Source organism: Leptosomus discolor, chromosome 3 (assembly GCF_034619465.1).
Source record: "Leptosomus discolor isolate bLepDis1 chromosome 3, bLepDis1.hap2, whole genome shotgun sequence".
NCBI lineage: Eukaryota > Metazoa > Chordata > Aves > Leptosomiformes > Leptosomidae > Leptosomus > Leptosomus discolor.
Window position 1 is genome coordinate 68,357,603 of NC_141393.1, and position 15,166 is coordinate 68,372,768.

Genomic DNA, 15,166 nt, shown 5'->3' on the forward strand with positions numbered 1-15,166 from the left:
CACCTGAGTTAGGGTTAATGCACACTTTTACATATCGATACCTGGTATATAGAAAATAGTAGGGAAAAGAATATGAAAGTCTGTACTACCAGGAAGTAACAGATCACAATGGAACCTTTGGTTGTTGTTTTTAAGTAGGTGATTTTAGAATACATATTTGAATCTAAAGTTTGGACCTCAAAGTGGTGTAGCCATTTTGGAAGTACTTTATTTTTGTTAAGGATTTTAGGTATTGAATCTTGTTTAAGAGACATGAATAAAATGGTTTCTGATTACTTTTTGTTCTTTGTAGGAATGGTTATTCAGTTGCCTTGGAGATGATCCTGTTGCTGTAAACGTAGGGCTGAAGATTAATGGTGTGGGCAGTATGGACCTAATGAACGGACAGTCAAGCAGTGTTAATATTGCAGCTACTGCTTCAGAGGTAAGGATTGCAAAACTCAGTTATTGGATGCTGAAGTCCATAAGTACTTATTTTTTTAATGTAAGTTTTTGTTTTAACAGATCTGGTGCAGGAGACTCTTGTTTTGTGTGTTGGTTTCATATGCCCCCATTTAGATGTGAATAACTTTGAAGTTTTGACCTTTGCATACCAAAATAAAGCATGAGCTAGCATTTACAGCCTTGCCATAGCCAAAGCTGCCTTTTTTTGTGTTCTCTTACATCACATCTAGATCAGAAGCTTTTCTTTTCAAGTTTTAGCAGTAATATATGCTCTTAACACAATAAGCTGGGCTGGAAAAGCCTGTGGGAAGTCGTCTCTTCTTTGATGGGTACGTGTGTGTTTGAAGGGGTGGTCTGACACTGTAGCACTTCAGTAAGGTTGTTCCCTTTGTCTCTTGGACTATATTCAGGCACTGGTTTGGGTCCCCTCCTGCCTGCCAAAGTTTCTGCCCTCTAGAAGTGAACAGCTCATGCAATAAGAGCGTGTATATCAACCAAGCAATGGAGATTGGCCTCCTATGCTGATGCTGCTTATTTTGAAGTTAATAGTTTTCAATTTGTCATCTATTTGTTAAGGAAAAGAAAGTGCAGGGTGAAATTAGTACCAGAACTTTTGGAGTTCTTTTTACTAGGATCGTGTGAAGAGCTGTTGAGAGTTGTGACTGATTCCTAAATTCTTAGCAATGTTGTAGGGTTTGCAAGACCTGGTTGGTTTTGGTTTTGGGTTTTTTGTGTGGTTGGTTGGTTGTTTTTTTTTTCCCCAAAAAACTTGCAAATCACTCTTCAAGTTGTTGTTGGTTTTGGTGTTGTTTTTTTTTGTTAATGCCTTGTAGCACTAGGATGAAGGGAACTGAAAATCTGCCTTTAGTGTCTATTGAGTGGTCTTTCCAGATGCATTGTCTGCCTTCTATAGGGTGACTGAATATAAGCTTTGGCTTGTACAGATGTACGATACTAACCTAAACTTTCTGCTCAGGGGACAGTTACTTTATTGCTGATGCATATTTTTATTGTTTTTGTCACAGTGTGAAACATGTTTTTACCATAGTGCATTTCACTTTGCCTTTTTTTTTTTTTCATTCTTCATTTGTCTTCTGTTTAAAAGACAAGATATTAAAAACACTACAAAGTCAGTAGTGGTGAGAGCCACAAAGTCCTGAAAACAGTTACATCCTTGAATGAATCTTCGGACCTTACCAAAAATGTTTGTTTTATTTATATATTTACACAAGTGTTTTGATAGCAGAGCTGCGTGTGTGCTATGCACTTGCATGTGCGTATGGAAATGGAAAGCACCACAAACAAGGTGAAAGGAAAATTGGAGTGTTGTAGTGTTGTATTGTCAAAAGGAATCAAATAATCTCCAGCACAATTTGACAAGTATTGTCAAGATTTAAACAAGAAAGCTGGCCTCAATCTCCAAGACTGTTGTTTGGTTTTATACAGATTTTTGTACTTCCTTTATCATTGTGTTATGAATCATTGATTGACCATTTGTTGGCATGCAACTGAAAAATTATTTTGAAGGAAAGCTCTCTTTTTACTCAACAAGATAGTCTTGAATGTTTACATGATGTCTGATAAAATTGAGTAAAATGTATTTTGGCAAAGTTACATGAATCTTCTTTCAGCAAGTGGTATTTTTTTTTCCTATCTTGGCTAACCAGGAGGAGGGAGGACTTGTAACTGCAATGTTTCTGTAAGTGTGCTGGTTACTGAAAATGCCTGTCTGGTTTGGAGTTTTTGGTGGAGTTGTCAAAAGTTAGGTTTTTCGGAGAGATGGTACTGTTAGAAGAATCTAACTAAAACCAGACATGGTTATTAAGTGAGTGTGTATTTTCTTTCTATGTCCTCATAACCAAAGTGCTTAAAAAAAGGACAAGAGTGTATTTCAGCTGGCTGAATTCTCAGGGAGTTCAAATGTTCTTGTTTCTGTGAGTGGGAAGCCGAAGTCAAAATATATAGCGTAGGCCTAAAATACTGCCTTGTTAGGTATTCAGGAGAAGACATTAGCACAGCAGAACTGTTTAACAGCATCAGTGACTGTCTGTTATCTTGCCTCCTGCCTTGGCACCAGCAGACGTGATGCAGGTGTTACTGAAAGCAGAGCGTAACAGTGTTGAAATTTGGCTTCCACCAGGAGTAATCTGGTGAAGCGGTCATTCATGTGTGTGTTGTGTATGTGACCCATATCCATGGTCTTAAACTTTAAACATTAGCAGAAAAAATACACAGGCTGTCAGAAAGTGCCTTCGTTATGTGGGCCAGAGTCTAAATCTTTTCAGCTTTTTAGGAGGTGCCCACCTGTGGTGGTGGTTAGGACAGAGTGCTTAAGGATACATCAATCTCCAACTTAAAACCAGGCAGGTCTTGGTTTGTGCTCAGTGTGTTTTGCCATATCTGAGCTGGAGCTCCCAGCATTGGTGAGAATAAGCTCTGTGCCCCAATGCTAGTTTTCTTTCTCTCTAATCTCTCTCAACAAAGTATTAGCAAAACTATTGTGGGAGCTCTGTTAGCACTCAGGGCTATGCTCTTGCTGAAGCATGCAGATGCCATGCTGTACTTCAGGCAAGTGTGCTGTTTGAAGAAGAGTTAAACTTGGTGCAGTTATTGACTGTAGTAACTGTGGTCCTTCACGATGGTTTTGTCCACATCTTTTCTTACTTTTTAGTTGAGAGTTTGCTTTACACTGGGTTTCTGAAAGTGAGAAGAAACTTAAGAAGCAAGAAACATACATAGCCTTTCAGGTCTTCAGAGGAGGGTGTGGGGCAGCAAAGTCTGCATGCTGTATGTGTATTTCTGAAATAAGTATGCCTGGGGTTCAGATGCAAAGCATAAACCTGGATGTGACATCTCAATCTCCGTGTGAAAACACCTTCTTTCTTGTAATGACTGAACAGAATCTACATTTGCATCTATACACAAGAGGAAGTGATTACTTATAACATATGAAACATATGAAAACGATATATGAAACATGAAACCAATATGAAGTGTTAATTTTTTGAACTACATTTGTACTTTTTCATGGAAGCTTGATCTTTATGTTGTAGGTAAAGATTCATAGAATAATATTATACGATCTGGTAGTTTTTGCAAGTGTGAATTACTAGCATTAAAAAAACCACTAAAATTGTTTGTACTAAGTGTTTTCAACAGGAACACGTATGTAGCTCACAGTGTAATTTTTGTAAGTTTTAATGCTTCCAAGAGGAACAGGAAGAGATCAATACTGTTCTTTGATGTTAACTGTTCCTTTAGAACAGATTGTGTCTTTTTCCTCATGATAGTGGTATTTCTTCTGTTTGAAATTGTGTGACTGTGTTGTTGTTGTTAACTTTTCTGTTCCCAAAATTGGAATTTAATTATGTGTTGAGATGTAACTTGTGTTTTGAGGAACACCTTTGAAGTCCACTGAAGTCTGTTTGAGAGTCTCTGATTTTAGCAATCTTTGTCAGGAGAAAGTATGTCCTGTGACTGACTCTTAATTAATAATTTTACCAGTAGAAAAAAATCTGTGAACAGTGATGTTTGAACAGAAATTTTGCTTTTGTGAGTGTAAAAACAAAAAAGGAGAGAACCAAAATATCATCAGTGCTTTTGTTTCTGCAGAAGAGTAGCAGCTCTGAATCCTTGAGTGACAAAGGTTCAGCTGAACTGAAGAGCTTTGATGCAGTGGTATTTGATGTTCTAAGGGTTACACCAGAAGAATATGCAGTAAGTAATTCCAGTAGTTTTTGTTACTTTGTACGTGGATCTTCTTGGCAGCTTTTCCTCTGCTTCTCCATTTCTTTATGTTTTTTTTGCTTAACTTCTGTCACCCATGGGTTTGAAAAATGGATCCTGCGCTATAGTTCTTCATTGTCTATCTTCTGTTTAATGTTAAGTGATCTTTTTGGGCTATGCTGTCCAGGTATTTTTCACACTCTTATATCTAACGTAGACTAAAGAGTCTTAAAACTATATGATGCAGCTTAATTCTGACATGCATATTTTAGTTGCAAGAATATACTTGGTCTGTACTTTTTTTTTCTTGGAGGTGTGTTAATGTTTAACTCTGTTAACAAATTCTTACCTTTAATCTAGGGAGTGTTTTCTTCTTTTGGGTTCAGTGGTACAGAATGAGTTGGATATCCTTCAGAACCAAGAACAAATGAGTAAAAATGTTTAACCAAAACATTGGGTGAATTTTTTTTATTATTTTTTACCCTACTTCTAGAGGCTAAGGTGACAGATAGTCCCTCTAAGTGAATCAAGTAAGATACTAGAAAGATTACTAACAATTGCTTTTACTGCTTTTATAATTAAAGTGATGACACTTGTGATGCATCATCCTGCAGAGATTATCGATACGTGGTAGTATGTATCACAAAATATTCCTATTAAGTTTGTTCTATTTTTTAATCATTAATAACTATTTCAGTTAATTAGTAATGGCTAAATTGATTTTAATGAGCACACTGGATGTGAAGCGGTACTTACACGTTAAATTCTTCTTGGTGGTTAATGGGATTTATTGCTGACTGAGGTTCAAGTCTGGTTCGGACCTCTTCCTTGCTCTGTTGTTAGGAACAGATGGGCAGTGAATCACCTGCTTTTCATGGGAAGCTGGTTCTTGGGGCTGGCTATTGTTTCAGTTTTTCCTTACAATTTCTCTACATAAAGGAAATCGAAGTACTTGGGGAATTCAAGTGGAATTATGCATTCAGACCAGAATAGCTACAGGTTACTTTGAATGGCTCTGCTATTTAGCCAGTGGTGGATGCTGTTGAGCAGCTGAGTGGATCGCTTAGTCTCTGTGGAGTTGCTGTCACTCATTTGGACAGCAAAATATACAAAGGTGCTTTGTCTTGTATCACATTTCATAATCCTTTTGCTCTACTGTCCTCTACTGTCTAATCCTTCATCTCTCATGTGCAGAAACATTTTACTTTCATTGCTGTTCTAAACATTACCTACTTAGTAAATCTTGGTTAGACAAAAATCTTTATTAAAATCCAGTGTTTTATATTATGCCTCAAACTGGGTAGAGTTCCACTCACAAACAGGAATCTTCTAATTAAGCATTTCACATTAGTTATGAACCTGTGGTTATATTTTTGGTTTATACTACCTGGCATAATTTTGCTGTCTTCTCAATTCCTGGAAAGAAAACATCTTTACTCTTAGCCTTCTACTTTTTAAAGTATCTAGTTCTTCATATCAGGTTTTGTTTACTGTAAATGGATCTGAAATGTCTTACAGATAGAATTCTGAACAACTGAGCAAAGTTGCCTGTAGTCAGTGTTCAGTCCTTTGGCAAGGTTATAATTAATTTCATTTCTTTTTCAATGTTTCTGTACACAGCTGCACTTCTTTGTTAATGTTTGTTTCCCCAGGCAAGTTTATCTGCTTTTCCAGTAGGGCTTACTTGCCTTGAATGCTGTCTTTTTCTGATCATTCTTGCTGAAGGTTGTAGAAATAAGTAAATTTGCCAAAAACTTAGGTACCTTGGAGGAAAAGTATCTTTAACCCTTACACTTGTTTTTATTTTATTGGCCATTTCCTTATTCTTCCTTAGTCTTACCATAACAGAGAAGTATAAAATCTTCATCTGGATTTGAGTGTTAATGTAAAGACTGCCAAAGTGATGCAGTATGGCCAGGCTCTTGCATATACCAGCACTGATGAGAATGCAAAATTGTATTAGTAAGGTTTTTGTTGTAATAGTGGGTATGTACCTCTGATTAGACATGGATATGCTACCAATTGCTTTTTTGAAGTATGAGAAAACTTCTAGTTTAGTGATGGCTCTTGTAAAACGGATGCAGTGCAGACCACTAGCGTCTGTGAGTTAGTGAAGGCTGAGTTCTGTTACCAACTGCAGAATAAATACTGTTTTAAAAAAATGATTTTTTTTAAGTGGTAAACTGAGGAAATATTTTGTCGGCAGTGTAAATACTGTATTCATGGACAGAAAAGATACCGGAGAAAGCCAGTAAAATAGCAATGAAAGCAAGTTGCTGCACAAGAGCTAGTTAGACAACTGTCTAGTTAATGTTTAGGAAACCTTGGCTCAAATCAAAAAGAATTCCAGTGCATAGGTAGCATAAAGATGAAAGTTAACTGGTAGAGTCAAGATCAATATTGGAAAGAAGTCTCATCATGTACCTTATGTGATAAGTTGTGTTTTGAACAAAATGGGTCACTGTGTACAGACGGGACAATTATAGTTATGCTGGAGCAAGTAGAGCAAAAATCTGAAAGATAATTACATTTGAGAGATACTGGAAATAAGATTTGTGCTAGTGGTTTCAGTACCAATATGAGACAGATGTCTTTCCAGTGCCCACTGTTAGAGACATCACTTATTTCAAAACGTGATCTGTTTAGTCAGTCAGTGGGTAAGAGACAAGTTGGACTACAAAAGCTATTGATTGTAATCCTGTATTGTCAAGAAGCTGCTTACCAAGCCAAAGAGAAGCCCAAGTGTAAATATTTTTGGTGATTTTATTTCCATGTTCTTCCCTTTGGCAGTCATCTAACACTACCCTGAATGCACAGTCAGTGTGACGTTTCACGTAATGCTCCTGTGTTCAGTCTCTTACTAACTTTCTGGCAAAAATGCACCAGACCTTCAAGGGGTCTGGTTTGAACAGTAATGGAAATTATTATTGCAATATATGTGCAATAGTCCAGTTAGACTGTTGTTACCAACTGGGTGTTTTAAGGTTTTCTGTAAGGTTGAAGGCCACTTTAGAAAGGGCCAGGTTACAGCTGAAACAGGTGAGATCTTCAGATACAGCTGCTGCTGTTGCAAATATGGAGTTTGCTTTATCCCCCTGCAGCTTACAAAAACAGTTTCCAGGGGACTTATTGAATGCCTCAGATTAAAAAAACCTCAATTTGGGGGGAAAAAAAATCCCATTCAGTGGGTATGAAGTAGGACACATTTGTTTTCTGCTAAGGATTCTACAGAAAGCTTTCTAGCTGTAGCTAATAAGGAGACAGTCTCTGTTTTAAATACCTGCTTTTAGGCTGATCACTGCTCACTTCTTTATTAAACGGCTAAAAGCCACAAAACAAGTTGGTGCCAGGATTACCCACTGGTGTCTGGCCCTGCCGATGGAGCCGTTGTGTGTGTACAGGGTAGACACAGTTGCAGTGAATGCTGTCCATTTTCGTTGAAGGGAGAAGTGTGGTTTCGAGTGTACAGGGCACAATTTGTAGGGGAGGGATATGTTAATGGTGCAGTGGCAGTATAGGGGGGGGGCTGGTGAGACTGAAAGAAAAAAGGAAAATGCTTGGGGACATGAACTCCAAATTAAGATGCTGGCGAACCTCAGGCTGAAGAAATATTTATTTTTTGCTTTACAGTAAATTCTTATTCCTTAGACTGCTACTGTTTAATTATTTGACTGTTTATTACTTTTTGACTTTTCCATTTTATACTTCAACTTAGCCACGGTGGTGTAAATATTTGAGGTAGAATTAAGGGAAGCGCAGCTGTATAAATCCATTGCTTTTTTTCCACCTAGTTATCTAAGAAGGATTCTTTATTCTTTGCCCTAGTCTCTGGAAGCGCTACGAAGTAAGCTCACACTAAGATGTGTGTGTGTTTCTTTTTGATTTCAGTTAAGCTTTGTCAAATGGATGTTGGAAAAAAAAGAGTATTGCTTATTTTGGAAACAATACACAAAGTTTATTTTAAAAATGTTTAGATGAAACAAGGAATTTTTCCCTGAGATGTTCTTATGACAGTTAAATAGGAAGTTACCTATGTCTGAAGAAAGAGGATGAGAATGTGTTTTGTAAAAGAAGCAGGTCCCAAGAGTTCCAGAACCACGTTGTGTGTGTAATGAAAGTGCAGAAATAGGTTTTGAGGTGCGTGGCATTCAACAAACTAATTTTTTGCCTCATTGAACAGAACAAAAATAACTTAAACTGGCCCAAGGCTCCCCGAGAAGAACTTTCTGTCTTGTACAGGACTGTGGCAGATTCACAGTCCCCTCTGCAAGTTCCTGCAGAGCTACTGATGTGAGTTGTGCTACACGGTTCCTGGCAGTAATGTTGGTTTTGGCCTCTCCTGAGGCTGGTTGTTGGTGGATTAGGGAGTTTGAGGCAAGTCTGAGCTACATCTGAGAACAGTTTGAATAAAATGAAGTACTGGGCCCTAGGAGCTTTTGATGAAAAAGGACTTCTGCTTGTATGTGTTCCTGTATGTGTCAGCTGTATTTTATAGAAGAATATTAAAGAGTAAGTATGTTCCCAATGAGAGCAAGAAGCAGCAACTTTATTATAGCATGTGGAGGAGCTATTAATGATAAAAGTTTTGGAGCGGACTTTGTGAGAAAACAAGTAGTTTCAACACAGGAACTTTAATTCCCCAGCGTTCATTTTGGACAGCAGAATTATTCTTCTACTGATGCAGTGCTTAACAGAGGCTTAGCTATTTTTTCAGTGAGGAGAAGTATTCTGGCAGCCCAGAGAGACAGTGCTAAGCCAAGTTGGAAGGCTTAAATGTAATTCCTTCTAAAAATTCAGATTAAGGAACAATTTATGAAGTGCTGCTTGAACCAACATGGCTTCAAGGAAAATCAGATTATGGCAGTATTATTCAATAACCAAAATATAGATATTTGATATCTTTTTTTTTAATTTAATCTCGGACAGAAACTTAGTTTTTCTTTTCATACTGAGGGTCTCTGTCCAGGAGCTCTATGGGAAGTGCACTGTCCTTATGGTAGGTACATGGCAGGAAAAGTTGTAGTACAGCAAGTAGCCTGATAGGAGTGTTTGCTTGAGAAGGTCTGGGGACTAGAAAGGTGGGATTGTAGTTTAGATCAAATGGGAATTTTGAAATAGGATTGTGGAGGGGAGCTCAATGCAGTGATGTTAACTACAAGTGGAAGTTCTTAAGTTAGTTTTTTTTATGGAAGGAGGGTGATCCATGTGTGTACACAGAAAAGAGAAAGAATTGGTGAATATCTTAAATTTTACTTTTATGGATCTTCTCCATATCCCTCAAAGCAGCAGTACGCTGAATTCTTCATCATCTGGATGTGAAATTTCTGGCCTGACTGATCTGCCTGAGAGAGGTGTAAATCTCTTTATATGTGTATGAAGCTGTGTGGTAATAATTTTAGTGTTTTGAAGTACTTGATTGTTAAGAACTCCAACATCTCAACACCCAGGAGAGATAAAATATTTTTGAACTTGGCTGTTGGGGACTGTCCCCAGGCAAGGTCTTTCTGCTACATGCAAAAGCTCCCATGGCTGTGCAGGGCAGGGGGGAATTCTCTTCCAGCTGCCATTCCTGTGTGTTAATTGCAAAATGGTTGATCATTCACTGTTTTTAAAACATGGTTTTCTCTTATAGGGTTCTTTAAGAATTGGGAAATATATTAGTTGTACATTAAAAACATACCTCCTCTAATCATATCCTAGAATTGTTATCTAGGATCTAGTGCAAACATAAACAAAAAACTTCCATTTGGCTCTCTTTGTCACAGCAGTGAAGAATTACTTTAATATAAGTGAACTTGATAGACATATCACTTCTGGAGAGGCAGAAAATAACAAGTTTCCTTATCTTTGTGTAATCAGAATGCTTATTTAAATGATAAGTAAGAACAAGTTCACAGTTTTATATTGTACTTGTGATTTTTAATTTTTTTTTTTTAAATCTATGCAGCTGACAACTCAAAACCTAGAGAGGTTATGGTTGGCTTGCTTCATGTAACAAATTGATGTGAACGCTTACAATTTTTGGTTTGAATATTAAAAGATTAAACCACATTTAGGAAAGGGAGCTATCCAGGAATTTGTGTTGGCTGGGTTAAAGAGCTGGAATGAGAAAAGTTAGTGCATTGTATCTCTCTTGCTGCAGAAACCAACTGGTGGCTTTGTTTATTGGGGTTTAAATTCCCCTCGATTTGGTCATGGTAGAAGTTTAAGTTTTTTTTGTTGTTGTTAGAGTTGAGCAATGACATCTAACATAAGTATCATAAATTATTTTTGAAGTCTGTCACCTCAAGTGCTATTAATTAGAATGCCAGCCTTTCAGTTTGCTTTATTTTTGACTTAGCAGTGAGCAAGCACCTTTAAAAGGGTAAAAATTCAGTGAAGTGTTACTTATAAATACAAAAAAGTTAGTGTTTAAAAAATTCTGTTTTGTCAAAGGTATTTTTAAACTCCTATGTGATGTGCACTGTCATATCTACAAACTCAAATGGCTTCTTACCCATCAGCTTAGATATTCAGTTGTCAGTTGCTTGCCTCTTGAGTTGTGAACAATTTTTTAAGTGCTTGGAACTTTTAATGGAAAAATTGCAGCCGCTCTAAGAAAAGAACCTCAGTAAGGGATGTTTCTTCAACAAGTGGTAATGTGATACAGTGTTACCGAAAACTGAGATTGCTTTTAGTGAAAAGCAGCAAGATACGTAAACCAAACAAGCAAAAGAAACCCAACCCAGCCTAATATCAATGTGATACTAGAAGAAAGAAGTTTCTCTGTTAAAGCTTACTGAGGTTTTTTTTAGTTCTCAGTCTTGCTTTTTTTAATATTGTAGTGTACTTAATACCAGTTTCAAGTCTTTCATAGTAATGAATGTTAATCTTGAACTTTGGCATTTGTGTGGTTTTTCAGTGTTAATATACTTGTTTAATATGCCCATTTAAAATGTATGCGTTTGTTTTGATATGTGAATTCTGGTGTGAAGTTATAATAACAGTCTTTGTTTCATAAATATTGGGCATTGATTCTGTCTCAAATTAATAATTTGTTTAGGAGTCACTACTGGAGCAAGTAATTTAGCTAAGGCAGTTCAGCTTGTTTAAGAGGACGAGTTCTGGACGGTTGGGAAGACAGACAATTATTTTTAAGCATTATCCCTTCTATGTGAACCACAAATCAGTTTGCTGGCTTTTTTTTTACTGTACTGTTGTTGTAATCTTGTTTTAGTGAGGAAGATTTGCAGTGAAATGTTAATAACCATTGAAATGCCTGGGTCTTTTGTAAGGATGTTTTGATATACCCTATATTCAAATATCATTGAACTGCCCATTCTTTTGGTTTCGCCTTCCCCACTCCAACCAATGTTCTGATTAATTTCCTTTATTGAGAAGCATAGCGATATATTCAATTGGGCCAATATTGACTTAAAATAATGCCTTTCTGAGAAGGCTTGGTACACTTTAGCAGGCAAATGGGAGACTGGATATTTGAGTTCTATGGCTGGTGTTTTGGAACTGGGTTCTTCACCTTGGAAGTCAAAAGGAAGAGTTAACTCTTGCTGTAATATGTGGCTGCTCTGTGGTCAGGATTGGATCAGGTGAGAGAAATGAATCCACGCTTTCCTTCTGTCCCTGGGTCTGAGTGTTCTCTGAAGATAAGAAACTCTAATTCCTTTGTGCTTGTGCCTGCGCAGCCATGGATACATGGTTAGGTGACTTAACAAACACCCCCAAATATCCGGCAAGTTTGTCCTACGCAGTGGTACAGACTTTGTGCTGTATTTAGGTAAGTGCTGCCATCACAGGGTAGCCTTTTTCTTAGGCATTCTCAATTTATCATCTTAAACTTTCAGGCAAGATTTAGTAATAAATACACAAACTTGTGCCTCAACTCCTGTTAGTATATGTTTTCTGAATGCATCTTGATTTTTTTTTTTTTTTTTAGCTTCAAATCCATTTTAACTCTAGAAATTAGCCAGATTTTCCCTGCCCCCTTCATAGACATCATGCTTTTGGAGAAGGATCTTGTTCCCCTTACTTGTTGCATGTCTTTCCCTGCTCCAGAAAAGACATGCCTTGCCTATTCTTTTCCTCGGAAGGGCCTTGTACGTAGGTATCTCAAATAAGGAAGGGGGCATACTATTAAATACTCCAGATGAAGCCATATTTGGTTACCCAGGTGCAGTGTAACATAAATCAGAATATCTGTAACATGTTTGGAAGTTTCTAAAGCTCTTCTGTGTGTAATGTAAAGATCCAGCTGCTCCCTTCACCTATAGCAAAGTATTGTCAAGCGTGTTGTGGTTTTTGGCAAGGTGGTGGTCCTGTCACTGTCCAAGGATCCTAGTCCTTTCCCAGATAACCTGCTCAGATTAGGAAAAGGTGGGAAATAGCTCAACAAGTTGCCAACGTTGTCTGTGCATGCATTCAAAAATCCTTCAAAAGCAAAGCTTCATTAACCACTGTTTGTGAAAGTGCGCCCAGACAACAAACTATTCCAAATTTGTCCGCTTCCCTCGCCAGGGACTTGTTGCTGTCAATACTTTTGTGGCAAGATAAAACTTACCTGTCTTGAAAAAAGGCTTTGTGTAAAGATTTCTGTCTTTCCGACCTTGATGGCCTAAAAAATAATGCTGAAAGCCTTTAATTTTAGGAAAAGAAACCATTTGTACTCCTTCAAGAATAAGCTACTTTTTCATAGGCCTCATAATAGAAGAATATAATGGTTTCAGTTAGCAAGGTCACTTTCAGTTTGAAAGGCATTTTCTGATTTTGGCAAAAGTTTATTGTATGTTTTTACTATAGTTGCTATGTCTGCAAGGGAGTAGAGACGTTATGTTGAAGGCACAGAGTATTTTGACCTACCATATTCCTGAATTTCCATTCTTACTAATTGCTGCTGCTTAAAACAAACTTTGGTGGGTATGTCTGTCTGATATCCTTGACTTCATTTAAACTTTAAAGGTACAGTGTAATTTGTCCTGTCAAGACGGATGATGCAGCTGATCAGTTGTTTGTTAAATCACATTTAAAGATGGTAGTACAGGGATTAATTTGTAAGCTGGCATTTAAATAGTTTATGGATATTAATGAATGGTAGGTACAAATCATATGCCTCATACCATATGTTGGGTGTTGGTCTTATTGGTTACAGGACCAAGAATGTCCTGTCTATGTAAAAGTTTGTACAGGATTTAGTGCTACAAGGATGTTGAAACATGCATATTTGCAAGCATATATTGTCTTGTAGTTGAGTATGTGGATTCAGTTAAATTGGTCTGATTTAATCTCACTTTAGCCTAAGACTAGAAAAATCTAATGTAGCTTTGAAATATCATTGTTTGGAAGAAGGAGCAGCTGACTGAAACAGAGCCCAGGAAAGAAAGTTTGTAAAAAGGAGACACCTAAAGGGCTTATTACTTCTATGGTGGTTTACTGCAGAAAAACATCGTTGTGTCCAGTGTGTTGGTTACAGAAACTGGACTGATTTATACCCTCTTTTTTATGGTCATGTTTGATTGCCAGAATTCCTATCTAAAAATACATTTAGAGGTCAAGGAGATGTGCTACAAAATGTAGATTTGGCAAAACGCATCACTTCTGGTCTCATCAGAGCAGGTACTGTCATTAGAGCCAGTGCATCTCTTTGCACCTGCTCTCTTTCAGCTAGAGCATCCTAGTTAAAATTTTTCTGCAAGGTTGACTTTATCTGAGAAGCTGTTCTGCTATCCAACAATGGCATTCAGTAGCAATTGTAATTTGTGAGAGTCACAAACCTGTCAGTGTGTACTGCAGAAGGTATAAATGAGGGAGCCACTGTTTTCAAGGCAATGGGAATAAAGCTATGCAGCTCACCTGAGGAAAGGGAACAAGGTCCCTGTATTCATTGTTAAAAGGGTATTCATGATATATAACTTGGATGGCACTGGTATTTCTGGACTACCTACCCATTCTTTGAGAAGATGGTCTTTTCTTTTGGATACACAGGCAGTCAGCAATCCTAAATTGTATGCTTAAAATAAGGCTCTGTGAATGAGTTCCAAAATGCAAAACCTGGTCTTTTTGAGTTCCCCATAACCCTTTTCAAAGCCAAATGGACATCTCAGGGGTGAAAATGTACTTATTGGTTCTGTCTTGCTGTGAGATGGCTGTATTTAATTTTAACTGCTGCTGTGCAACAGAACAATGACTTAGCTTAGTTATTCAAATATGATTCAAGTATTGACTGATTGATTGAAAAATTTTAGGGATGTTTCAACAGAACTGTGTAACACCTGGACCAAGATTCAGAGTTTGAAGAGAAAATGCCCTTGAGCAACTAAAGTTAGTTCTTCATATTTTTGGATAGCTTGTTATATAGTGTTTCTGAGTTCAAGCTCTGACTTGCACACATAACTGCAGGATTATGCTCCTGAGAATAATTTATCATAATTTGTTTATTTTACTAAATGTAAAGTTTGCAGCGCTTTATTCTCTGGTTTTGCAGGATGGCTCTGTGGTAGGAGCTAAAACCTCTGAAATTAGCTGTGAAATGAAAGTCAAATAATAAAAGAATGCCGTTTTCATGCAGCAGAGCAACTTAATGGAATGCAAGGTTAATTTTGAGCTTAAATTAATGTTTGTTTTTTTTTTTTTATTTCAGGGTCAGATAACGCTAATGGATGTCCCTGTATTTAAAGCAATTCAGCCAGAGGTAAGTAGTTCATTGGTTTTGCTTTCAAATTTAAATGAAAGACAGTTATGCCAGTGTATAAATTCTGGAATTGCAAAGTGTTAGTATATCAATAAATCTAAATTTTGTCCCAGTTCGTATAGCTCTGGAGCAGATGGATTTATAACACAAAAATATATGGAACTAATAGTTTGTTTGGGGAATGAAGTGTTGATATTTAAGTGTTTTCAGCTAGTGCTAGAAATGAAATATCTGGGGTATAATGTTTCTGAATGATAAACATCTTGATTTGACTGTTCTGATCATAATGTGTTAGGTTTTAGCTCCTGACACCTC

The 15,166-nt window shown here is 37.2% G+C and overlaps 1 protein-coding gene across 2 annotated transcripts in view; it reads left to right on the forward strand.

Moving 5' to 3' along the window:
• The first annotated feature begins 292 nt into the window (after positions 1-292).
• The window catches only part of RALGPS2 (Ral GEF with PH domain and SH3 binding motif 2), a 95,245-nt gene continuing 80,371 nt past the window's right edge, over positions 293-15,166 (forward strand). Inside the window, exons 1-3 of one of the 2 annotated variants that reach the window (XM_086462391.1) lie at positions 293-424; positions 4,057-4,161; positions 14,801-14,851. In XM_086462391.1, coding sequence (XP_086318517.1) covers positions 368-424; positions 4,057-4,161; positions 14,801-14,851 — 213 coding nt within the window. In that variant the 5' untranslated portion in view covers positions 293-367. The remainder of the gene's footprint in view (positions 425-4,056; positions 4,162-14,800; positions 14,852-15,166) is intronic. The other variant, XM_086462390.1, reaches the window with a different exon arrangement.